The 13,150-nt window shown below is 41.6% G+C and overlaps 1 protein-coding gene across 2 annotated transcripts in view; it reads left to right on the top strand.

Annotated features, from left to right (window-relative positions):
• Positions 1 to 13,150, top strand: part of LOC124545186 (sodium-coupled monocarboxylate transporter 1-like) — a 201,826-nt gene that overhangs the window by 103,683 nt on the left and 84,993 nt on the right. For both annotated transcript variants that reach the window (XM_047124046.1, XM_047124047.1), the window contains exons 8-10: positions 358 to 495; positions 3,154 to 3,262; positions 10,121 to 10,230. In XM_047124046.1, the coding sequence (XP_046980002.1) occupies positions 358 to 495; positions 3,154 to 3,262; positions 10,121 to 10,230 (357 nt within the window). The remainder of the gene's footprint in view (positions 1 to 357; positions 496 to 3,153; positions 3,263 to 10,120; positions 10,231 to 13,150) is intronic.

Below are 13,150 nucleotides of genomic sequence, written 5' to 3'. Positions count from 1 at the left end.
AGGTTCCAGCAAACGCGGCACAATGCATAGTGCAATGTTCACGTCAGGTTGATTCTTATGATGAACGGATTATACCCCTTATAGCCTTCCCTCTTTCGTTTCGTATATTCTTGTATACTATTAACTGTTGTTAAGTTGAGCTCATCTCCATTACACTGTCGTGCAACATGGTTTGTTCTTTTATTATACCTGTTATGACTTTTTCGATTTTCTGCAGGCAGAAAAAAAAATGATTTATGTACACACCTGACCTGTTCTTGCCTCTTAAGTATTCATGAATATATTACGCTTATGCACATTATCTCTTAATGCATAGTACGCTGATGTTGAATCTGGTATTTCTATTGTGTCTTGCAGGCCAGGTTTTGACCTCACCACTCGTCACTCCTGGTTTGGCATTCTCGTGGGCGGTTTCTTCGGCATGCTGAATCTGGGGGTCTCCCAGATGGCGATCCAGAGGTTCGCCTCCATCGAGAGTCTTCCCAAAGCTCGACTGTGAGTAATTGTTACCCGTACCTACAAATGCACACAGCTTACCTCGGTGAAATCATTGTCCTAGAGTCTCTGTGTGTCTATCTTTCTAGAGACGGTTGCAAGACTCGGCTGTTCGATAGAGGATGTCAAATTAAAAACTTTTCAGTCGTCAAGTTTCCAACCTATTTTATTTGGCAACCAGTTTCATCGTTTTACTTTACCATCTTCAGGCCCTTGACCGACGTGTAGGGAGGCTCTACCAGGTCGGCACGCAATGCTTGAAGTGATCAGTATAGCAAAAATCTAATACCTGTATTGCTGGCCCTGTTTTGATCACAACCGGGGTAGATTCATACTACACATCGGTCAGAGGCCTGAAAATGGCATAGTTGGTTGGGTTGAGTTGTTTGGGGGAAGAGACCAAACAGCGCGGTCATCGGTCTCATGTCGGACGTGGGATTGAACCGTTATCCTCCCGATTGCGAGTCCAGTGTGCTAACCACTGCGGAAAATGGCATAGTAAAACGCTGAAAGTGGTTACTAAATAAAATGAGGTTGGAAACTTGACAGGTGAAAGGTTTTTAATTTGACATCCTCTTGTCCTAGAAAGTGATAGGCGGGAATTCTTTTTAAGTACTCCAGTGACGATAATTGATCACACTGATATTTTCCTCCAGGTCAGTAGCAACAAGGTGATTTTTCACGGCCACAAATACTTATTTTTCTTTCATAATACACTGTGTTGAAGCACAAATAAGTTTCATGTTTCAGTTGCTTTCAAACTTCCGTAAACTCGCGGATAGGAGGATGGGGTTTGTAAAATTTTGCAAAAAGAACACCGCTTACCGCTATGTAACACTCTTTAACGGGACACGTCCGGTTTCGTGACGTGTAACTCATCCAGGTGTACACGCTATTTTAGTCATTAAAACGTCAACGTAGGACGGAAGGACGACACGAGCTGTGCTAGTAGAACGATGTTACCCGCCAAACGCAGATAATCATTTAAAAAGTGGTGCGAACATTGCTTACCTCATTCACAATTAAACGGGGACGAACACAATATCCAGCTTATCGTACCAACGGTCCCCGCGGACAGCTGCAATGCATCAGCCTCTTTTTTTCAAGTGATTAACTGCGTTTCGCTGGTAATGCCGTTTTACCAGTAAAGATTGGGTCATCATTCCTCCCGACGTTCATGTTTTTAATAACTAAAAGTAACATGTACACCTGAGGATGTATAGGCCGTGAAACGGGCCCTGTCCCACTACGAATTTTTATGCAGCTGTAAGCGGTGTTCTTTTTGTGAGATGTATTACCAGATCTGCGGATGCCTAGAACACAGAGTAGTCTGTAAAGTTGTATTTAAATGTCGATGAAACGACTTGGTTGATGTTGTTATCTCTCTAACGTCAATTGGTACAATGTGCTGTTATATTTAGGATGAGTAAACATGGACATAAACTCCACTGAAGATACCTACACAGTAGCTGTACTCAGTCTGCGATGAAAAGGATTTAAATTTACGACCGATTCTATCTTGAATCTCATTAATATGGTGGTGGAGCACTCTGTTCCCGATAGAAACAAACATGGATAATATAATACGTAACGCAAATCATAAACAATGGATGTTATATACATATTTCGCAAGTTCACATGTACAGTAAAAATGCAAAACGGATCTTGTGGGAATTATCCAAGAAAATATAAAAATGGTTCAAATGGCTCTGAGCACTATGGGACTTAACATCTATGGCCATCAGTCCCCTAGAACTTAGAACTACTTAAACCTAACTAATCTAAGGACATCACACATAAGAAAATATAAAGGGCGCTCATAAAGAAACAAGCCGGAGGCATAATAACAGAAACCAGTACCTGTATGTTAGAAGTATTGACCCTAGCTGTTGAGACGGTTGTCCCACTGTGACACAAGGTGGTTAATGGCTGTCTCATGAAATTTCCGGGGCTGCGATGTTAACCAGTTACACACGTACAGCGTTCGGGGTGAATCATTTGCCCCTCAGAGCCTTTTCAAGGGGACCAAAAATGGTGTAATCACAGGGAGACAGGTCCTTACTGTATGGAGGGTGGCCGAGGACCTGCCATTTGAATTTCTGCAGGAGTGCCGCGACTGTGTTAGCCGTATGAGACTTTGCATTTTCGTGGAGCAAAATGAACCTACGGCTGGGATTGCTTGGTCGTTTTGATTTGAACGCTTAGGAAAGGGTGGTCAAAGTTTGCGAGTAACGCCGGGCATTCACTGTTGTCCTGTTCTGCAGGACGTGAATCAGAATGGGGCCATCTGGGTCAAAGTCGATCGCCAGCATAACGTTTCTCCTCGGACGACAACGTCCAGCTGTACGTGCTGAATGGGTTAACATCGCAGCATCGGTAATTTTATGAGACAGCCATTCTCCGCCTTGTGTCACAGTGGGACAAGTGTCCCAACAGCGAGGGTCAATACTTATAACATAGATGAACTGGTTTCTGTAATTATGCCTCCGGCTCGTTTCTCCCCTTATAAGTTGCTATAGTTTGTACCTGAAGAAAGTGTTAATATTGTCCTAACACCTCTCAAATATGTTTAGTTTCTGCTGATCGTCGCATTATATATTTGTTATAGCCGACAGCTTATCTGAAGACAGTGTCTGTATCAATTGTTTTTCCTTGCAGGACAATGTGGATGTTCCTGATAGGTGCCATGAGTCTCAATTTAATGAGCTGTTACACCGGTCTTCTCAGCTTCGCCACGTTCTTCGACTGTGATCCGATCAGTACAAAAGTAAGCAGCTTGGCGACTATTAACGGCTGTATGGCACGTCGCCGTTCACTTACACATCTTAAACAAATATTACTTTTAAATGTAAATCAGTTTTCATGATGCTTTTCCTGAAAGTTTCTGAGAAACAGCTTCCATACGCCTGGCCTATAATAAGTCTATTCCAAGACTGTTACCTTAGAATGAATCTTTGACCCAACAGCAGAGAATGTACTCGTACTGTTCTGAAGATTCCCGACTGATAAAAACTTTGTGCCAAACACGGAGTCGAACCGATACCCTGTCTTCCGTTCTCAAGACGGAGTTATTTAGCCTGACTCATCACCCACCCTCACACCGCCTGTCTGTCACAACGTCACTCTTGCTGTCCTAACTCCACAGCAGCTCTTCAGCACATGTTGCAGGATTCCTGGTCCAGAATTCCTGAGGGAAAGGACATTTCGGAATAATGTTCAAATGTGTGTGAAATCGTATGGGGCTTAACTGGTACGGTCATCAGTCCCTAAGCTTACACACTACTTAACCTAAATTATCCTAAGGACATACACACACACCCATGCCCGAGGGAGGACTCGAACCTCCGCCGGGAACAGTCGGAATAATGTCTTAGCTACAGCCTGTGGTTCTTTGCAGAATGTACCTTTCACTCTGCGGCTGAGTGAGGGTGGTTTCGAAACTTCCTGACAGGTTAAAACTCTGTGCCGGGCCGTGACTCGAATCCTGGACTGCGCCTTTCGCCGAAAAGGCAAGATTTCCGACCGTGGCTAAGAGATTTATCAGCGATTTTTTGCAGCACTGCTTTTGCAGCGACACATGCCGTGGAAATTTTGTGAAATTTGCTAGGCAGGAGAGAAGTGATGCTCTGATCCCACGACATGTGGAGTGCGCGTGGAGAATCCGGTCTGTAAGAGCAATACGCGCGAAAAGCAATGTTCCGTGTTAAAGTCCTGGTCCCAAATACATTTTCAAACAGGAAGTTTAAACATTATATTAAATAGTATTTTTTTCGTATTCAAATCTTCAATCTCTAACAACTTTTCCGTTCACCAAGAGCAAAGTGTAAAGTCTTCAGTCTGAAAGTGAATGAATATAGGGTTTCAGTGACATATTCACTTATTCGCAATCCCATCATTCGTCCGTTACCTTTGTCTTCCACTTTTTCTGGTGAGTGATGTCCATACCTCCAGTGTCGTTCTGGAACGTGTGCAAAATACCAGTCTACCTCTGCCGTAGCTCTTTCACTGTAAGGCATTTAAGAAATTGTACGTTCACGAAATAGACGAGGAAACTTTCTGATGAGGGGACCGGGCATATATTGCTAAATATGGTGAATAGTGAAGTGTTTCAACAACTCGTACTTCAGTCCTCTCTATTTTCAATTAGAAAGCAACTTTGTGTATAGATGTGTAGCCTACTGAGAAAATATGTTTTTCCTTTAGCAATAAACGATTTTCTGGTGTAGATGAACACATCCAGTTGGTCCGAAAACCTTGCGTTAAATTCGACAGTTATGGTTTTGTGCCTTGTAAGCCAATTGAGAAGACTTACACCTTTACATCCTAGAAAACATTAGCTCCCTTCGTGATTTTAGTTTTGGGATGTCCTTCACTTTAATCACCTTTAAGTTGAACGGTTACCGTCGTTTTCATGTAAAGGAAGTCTGGCACACGAATTGCAAAGACTCCCTTATTCTGTGATCTTTACTCTGTAATAACGTGTATGTATCCTGTGCTTGCACCTTTAAATACTCTGTGGTAATTCCTACACGCATCTTAACCTCTTACTGTATGCTGGAGCTCTTGCTACAGTGACTTTAATTAGCAACAACGGAACGACTTTAATTACATATCAACTCGTTCTATAAGGAATCTAAAATCTAATCAATTGAATGACGTAACGGATAACCCTAATTGTAGCTCGAACCAACACATTCAGAACAGAGGGCAGTAAAAGTTTCTTTCACGATGAGCTAGGTTAAGCTATGAAATGCTTTTGTTCCTTTAAAGTTTTAACCATTTTTCCTGTAATCATGGTAATTCATACAGCAGATCCTCCTTCGCAAAACAGTTCAGCAGAACCTGCGCTTAGCAAGGACAGGGTGTGGTGATCTGGTTATATCGATTTCAAACAGGTGATTCTTTATAATTATCAAAATTTATTGCTCTACAATACTGGCTTCGGCATGTAATATTGATTTTGGTATGACAATCACCTTTCAATTAGAGACAACAGTTGCGAACTTTACCTTATTTGGGCTCCTAGGGACATACGGTAGGAACATGAATTAATTTCAGTGCAGTTCAACGTCACAGCATGCAACACGACATTCGTGACATTCACAAATATACAAATATACACGTAATGCAACACGGGAGGTGGAGGGGACGGGAGAGGGGGGGGGGGGTTGGTAGTCTGACTAATTGCACCAGCTTGCACTGTCGAAAGCGAAGCAAAACAGAGGTTTCTGAGGGGCTTTGTAGAACCGCACGTTTACGTATACACAAATTATGTTATACACTGACAGGATGGCTACTGTATCTGATATCGTTTAGCGAAGTAAGCAAGTATAGACTGACTCGACAAATAAAATCTCGAAGTTAAGCATTTGATGTAAATTAACGAATTTAGTCGTGATGGCCTATTATTCCACACCAAGGAGTTAAAACAAATGGCTTAAAAGGACAAGGGGTAACGAACACTGTGTGGTGGGAACACATGGATTCTGTTAGATTGCACAAAAACAATTCACCGAAAATTATTAAGTTATTACTTAAGATGTTGCTGAGGGCCATATAACACGCTTATTTCATTCGTTTTTGTAGTTACACATTCCGTTTATACGATTTCTTGCCAGGCACAGAGTTTTCGCTGCCATTATGTGTTGTTGTGACTGTGTAGCGTTCATTCGTTTCGTGGCATGTTGGTTTTAGATGTGGAGCGCGGATTTGAAGTGTTGTTGATGCGTTTTTTTAAGTTCGTGTGAGTGTTTTCACAGATAGCAACACATACACATACAGAGGGAACCACATAGACCAAAAATTATCAGGAAGGCAATGTGGTTACAACACATGGGTACAACAAATAACTGTGAGTGTTGGGTTTAAGGTGCAGAAAATTGTTGCTGGCTGCGCCCTCCTTCCAACACCACACCGACTGGCAATCGAAATGCTCACTGCATTTTTTCCACTACCGGTTCTCCGATTTTTATTTTTGTCGATTCTCTAGTCTCTTCTCCACGTAGATTCTACTGATTTTTATAAACAGCGCTTTAGACTGGGTGTCCCAAGTGGAATGGTAAATATTCAGTGATATGTCAAGAACGCTCAAATGAAGCAAAAATCTTCGTATGGACACACTCCTTATTCCGAATGGATCCCGAAATAGAATACATTTAAGACCACTTGTACGTTTTTCTTGATTAACTGGAAAACCGCGGCCTCTAGGATAAACGTGTCGCAGTATAAAATTCAACTACACTAAGCTTCCTACAAAAACAGGGGTATATTTTTTTATCTAGTATTAATAGTTATTGGGAAGAGAGTGAGAGGATACTGAAAATTTCGCGCGATGCGCATGCACTGTAGTTTAGGTAGTTTTCGTAAAAAAATTTTAGGTAGTTTCCCCACCTGATGGAGCGCAAGTCTTCTAGATCAGAATGTTCGACTCTACTTCCTTCACACTGCTATGTTACATTGTAAACAATGCCATTATACTGGATAATAGGGAATATAAATATTAAATGTGTTCGGTCTCTGAAACCTTTCGAAGTAGGACATAACGTTCGTTTGAAGTATCTTGCCTCAAATGATAGTTTCTGTCACATCTCTGTCCTCCTAGGACAACCTGTATCACTAGGATATGTGATGTTCTTAGTCACTGACGCTGTGCCATTCACAAAACTGTAGTTCGTTACAATTTTGCCTTGGGAGCCAGTGAGTATTTCAAGTGCCGATCGATGTGGTGTTGCAAAGAGAGCGCTGCTGGCAGCTATTTCCTCTTCACGTCCAATCTCTGCATCTTACATCCAACACCCACAGTTACTTGTTGTATCCTTATGTACACCACACCTACTTCCTGCATAATTTTTGGCCTTTGTGGTTCCCTCTAATACCCTTGAAGTTCTTATTTGATGTTTTAACGTTGTATCTTCTGGGGCAGCGTTTAATTCCTAAAATTTAAGTTCCGGAAGCTCCTTTTGAGCTGTACAACCCCCTCCTCCAGTCCCTATTTCGCACACCATTCAGCTATAAAAGTAATCAGTTCCAATTTTTGAAAAATTTTGATAGAAGTTTCAATTAAAGATCAGTTTTTATAAAATAGTCTTACGAAATTCACGTTTTTAAAACATAATTTCTTATAAAATGGCTCTGAGCACTATGGGACTTAACATCTATGGTCATCAGTCCCCTAGAACTTAGAACTACGTAAACCTAACTAACCTAAGGACATCACACACATCCATGCCCGAGGCAGGATTCGAACCTGCGACCGTAGCAGTCGCGCGGCTCCGGACTGAGCGCCTAGAACCGCTAGACCACCGCGGCCGGCTAATTTCTTATAGTCAAAACAATAAAACCAGATGATTTCATATAAACAACAGGCTTTACCTTCTGTCCCAGTAGCAGTGCCACTTCGCTCCCTAGATTTCCTCAGTAAACACTGGCACAAGTCGACAATCTTCGTGACTATGATGCCGTAAGGTCGCCCCTACCCATAGCACCACGTTGGTCGCCCATTGTCAAGATCACTGATACTGGTGCAGTGGCAAATTATAGTTACGTTGCGATTTAGTACACGCGTACTATTTTAAATCTCTGATGCCGACTTGCTCCAGGGACTTAAAAAAACCACTGGAGGTGCTGGAAATCTGTTCCGGCGCAATCCGACCGAAATTAAGCCTCGGTCCAGGAGGTGTCAGCGAAATGTTTTGGAATCAACGTAGCAATAGAAGGGATGTTTTCATTGACGTCCTTTACTGCAGGCCCCGAGAATTTTCTGTGTCGATATTGAGCGCTGGTGTGGCTGAAGTGATCTCCTCGGCCTCCAATACGAAAACCGCGAGATTTCAGCGCTGGGCATCGAGGTTCCGACCTCTATCACCGAATCGCTGGAGCGTCAAAATAAGGAATGAAATGTTGGCAAAGTGGTGTATGACGAACTCCCCATACAGTGACACGCCCACGGTCCCGTTGGGCAGAATTGTTGTGCAATTTGGAGTCAATGTGACACCATTAAACCCACCTTATACATGACATGAACTCCTGTGCTCTGGCCTTTCTTTCGTATGTGAACTGTCGTCGAGCTCTAGGGTGACGTCGCAGGGCACCACGCTTTTGCATCGACACAGAGGAACGCTGTAGGCAACATTGAACAACATTTCAAGCTTCTGCGTCGCAATGGGAGACAATTATGGAGTTTTGGAAAAAAAGTCGCACTTTCGCTGTCTTGTTCAGTGTAGATAAACGTACGTTGGCTCTAGTCTATTCCGTCCATTTGAACTGACAGCTTATTACACCTGAAGAAAGTAACACCTTCACAGAGCATGACCAGACTGGCACTCCCTGTTTCACCGCCTGTGGGATATGTTGAAGGAAACTTTATTCTTACAAACGGATATTTTCAGTACAGAATAAAGCCATTCCTTCAGACGAAAAACGATTTGAGTATTGCAATAGCTGTTTGGTGCCAACGGTAATTGAACATTCACGTCAATATTACATGAGGCATGTCGAGAGGAAATGAGACCAAATCACGTGAAGACCTTAGATTGTTTGACAGCCTCCTACGAACAGACGGATGACAAGAGTGGGAATGATGCAGAGGTCATAGGCTTGTCATCACTAGCCGTCGGGAACAGGTTAAAGGAAACTGGGTTCAAATATGTAGGGGATATGCGGTAATTACCGTTGATACGACACGGTAAAAGGCAAAGGCTTCCATGGTGTAGAGCAGAGTCTACTGGGACTCTCGGTACCATACAGTGGTGTTGTCTATAAGTATGCTTCTGTCTATGGCCAGCAGATGTACGCCAACGTGTCTGTAGACAACCTGGTGAAAGATCAAAGGACTCGGCGATTCTCAGAACGACCACATTTCCGCCTCCTAGAATCATGTTTTTTCAAGCTCTTAGTATGACAAGAACACTGAAAGGTCGCCAGTATGGGGCACCAAGTGACACAGTCTATCACGATACTGCAAGACCTCACACTGTAGTTCACACCACAGACACCTTGAAGAATCTACAGATCGTAGACTGTGACGTCCAGGCCCCATTATTGTTCACCATCAGGACATGCCTGGAATGGGACGTGAAGGCATATACTTTCACAACAACCGCCAGCCAGCAATCTTCGTCTACAGACACAAAACGTGTTTTAGGCATGGTAACAAATTTCTCAAGAGGCGTTCAGAGGCTTCTTGCTTCCATATTACAAGGGATACAAGAGTCTGTTTGTGCTCACGGGGGGTCAGTCACATCTCATACTGACGTCGACGACTGACAACAGTTCCCATTAGAATAACGATTTAATCACTTAATATCCGTTACGTGATTAACGTCTCCATTAAAACTGAATACATTTCAGACAGGTACGTCTTGGTGTAATGCATTTGATGCTCATCAGTACTTTGGTGTCGGTAACTACTTCGTAATGTTTATAAGGTTTTCAATCATTTATTTTGTACTAAGGAATTAGTAGTACGTCCAGATGCCTGAGAATTCAGTTCCATCTCGATTTTTAATCTCTTGTCCTGAATTTTTGTGCAATGTTTTGAAAATGTTTTGCTTTTGCTTAGAAATAATATGGAAATTTTAATTTTAATTGCATTCTAAGACTGACAAGGAATCTGTTTCTCTTACAGCAAGCGACTGCCAAGGATCAGATAGTTCCCCTACTGGTGATGCACACCCTGCAGGGGTGGCCCGGCCTCCCAGGAGTCTTCGTAGCAGGTATCTTCAGTGCCGCTCTCAGGTAAAGTGTCTCGCGGTTAAGTTTTTGCAGTAGTTTCCTTCAGAGTCCCGCTCAGGTAAACTCTCCCGTGGTTAAGATTTTGTAACAGTTATCTTCATTGCCAATCTGAGGTAAACTCACTCGCAGTTATGTCTTTGTAGCAGGTATCTGCAATGCCAATCTGAAGTAAACTCTCCCGTGGTTAAGTCTTTTTAGTAGGTTACTTTAGGTAAACTCTGTCATGGTTTTGTAGCAGGTGTCAAGAAAATTGTTAATTAAACATTAATATAATCCTTAAACTTCAGAGTCAAATAAATCATTTTCCAATCTTAGTGGAGCAAACGTCTTAACCAAACCATTACCATAATCCACATTTTTTCAACATATTGCATGAGAAAAGCTGTAGTACCTGATGTTCATACCGAAATAGCAATAATATAACATCACGTATCAAGATATTAAATAATGAACATAAAATATAATATTGAATCATTAGATAATCGTTAGCCAAGTCATTGATGTTCACAGTATAATGATGGAAAAATTAGGGTACAAGGCAGTGACAAGGTTCTTCTTAGTGTGTCTCGTTTGAAAACTTGATGGTTTCCAAGATGCGCAGTAATCAGAATTAGGAATAATGTCTACACTGGCTCCTGACAATTTCACATTACAAGAAGAGTAATAGATGCGATATCAAAGGTGACAGTCAGGTACTATTGCATGGTTATGTTAACTTCAGGAATACTCATAAATACTAACCAAAGGAGAGCGGGTAGAATAACATTACGAGATAACTTTGACAGACTAACGGAAGGGAAGACAATATAGTACCAAAAATGAAATTGATATCAGTTCTACATATCAATGCCACGTGTGTGCCACTGCACATAACATACAGAATGTGTATGCGCCTCAGAGGAGTCACACAACATTAAACTTTCAGGAAATGCCGAAATTACATAACTGGTTGTCGTTAATTTAGTATAACATTACACTTTCTCTCGTTTAATATAGTCATTTTAGTTATAGCACATATTTTAACAGTTACAGAGGCACTGTTGTATGACATTCAGATTGATGGAGGTACATACTGATAACGGCAATATTTACCTTAGAATTTGTGGTATTTCCTGCACGCGTAATTGTATGATGCAGCAGTGAGGGAGAATGTAATCAACCGGTACACTTCAAGTGTGTTGCACATTACAACTGTGTTGCAAGAAGTTACAGGTTATATAACTGTATGTTTTATTTTAGTTTATGGCGTTAGAATTCTTTTATTATAACCCAATCAAACAATCTGGTTAATATTTCGGAATGTCTCGGTAACCAAACTGACATACTGTAAAGTGGTAGCTTCACTTTTAAAACTCTTTGTAAGGTAAAGGTACCTAATTTGGTGATACTGCCAGTAATTCTCTAAGTAATTTGCAGATTAGACATACATTCCTGTGGAAAATACTCATGCGATTTAGGTTTATATGTCTACGTTGTAGTAACAGTATTTTCATAGGATTCGTTACGATGGAGGTAAGGATGTATAAAGTAAAATACCACAGTGAAACCTGACTTGGTGATAAGGATCGATAATTTGACGATTTGGAGCCTTAATTTGGAGTAACGGCAACGTAGTTTTAACTAGGATGAAATTATTTATATAGCTTTCAACTTCAGCGTACACAATCAGAAGGAACGTATTGAACGAAGAAGATTGGCTAAAATTGCGTACTTATAATAAAAACAAAGCTTTATAAAAATAACTTCAGTTCAGATACAAAGTGAATTTTTCAGGTTCAATATTAATATTAATTTTAGAAAAACAAATGAATAACATTAATTTAACAGCAGATTTTAAATTACGACCTTTTCCTGTCCAAACAAATATCATTCACTCGTTAGTGAAACTGCAGAGGTCACACTCGTATGTCCCACTACAGATTCGCTTCTGCAGAATTCCTGAATCAGAATGGGCATCGCACCCATTTTATTTCATTTTTTTCTCTTTCATTCGTTGAATGTTGACATCCACATATGCCACAAGTGCAGTCGGCACCGTTGGAAATACTACTGTCTAACTTTCGGTTTCCTCGTTCCAGAAGCTGCTGTTGAATGCGAAAGCGTACTTCCTTTCCCTCTGCCAGTTCGTGGGCTACTGAGTACCGGAGTTCTTGGGTCATATGTACTTATGAGCCTAGTCTTTGGGTCAACAGTTCCTGCTCTTGTCATCCACCTTCGTACATTTCTTACTGCTGTTCTTAGGGTACTATTAACTGGAGACAATCTGGTTGCCGGTGTCCGTGGCATTTCAGTAGGACCTGTCTTCGATCTTCCATTTGATGATCAGCCTGCATCAGGAATTGATAGACTGCGGATAAGGACACTCAGTGAGCTCGGATGTATCCAGATTTCCTCGGGGAATGACATTTTGATCCAAGGATATTATTCCATGGGACTTGAAGATATTTCATATGTTTTTCTCAGACCAATCGCTTACAAAAGGCATCCTGAAGATGGATATTTCTTTTCTATGGTTTCGCTGTTGGGTTTTTTCCATATGATCACTTATTTCATTTCTCCAAGCACACTTAAATTCCTTGTAAACGCCGGCGTACAGAGGACATGTATACTGAGAGAATGGAGTTTAAGTAAATACACTCCTGGAAATTGAAATAAGAACACCGTGAATTCATTGTCCCAGGAAAGGGAAACTTTATTGACACATTCCTGGGGTCAGATACATCACATGATCACACTGACAGAACCACAGGCACATAGACACAGGCAACAGAGCATGCACAATGTCGGCACTAGTACAGTGTATATCCACCTTTCGCAGCAATGCAGGCTGCTATTCTCCCATGGAGACGATCGTAGAGATGCTGGATGTAGTCCTGTGGAACGGCTTGCCATGCCATTTCCACCTGGCGCCTCAGTTAGACCA

Source organism: Schistocerca americana, chromosome 8 (genome assembly GCF_021461395.2).
Source record: "Schistocerca americana isolate TAMUIC-IGC-003095 chromosome 8, iqSchAmer2.1, whole genome shotgun sequence".
Taxonomy (NCBI): Eukaryota; Metazoa; Arthropoda; class Insecta; order Orthoptera; family Acrididae; genus Schistocerca; species Schistocerca americana.
The sequence above is the reverse complement of the archived record's forward strand: the minus strand, read 5'-3'. Positions and strand labels throughout refer to the sequence as shown.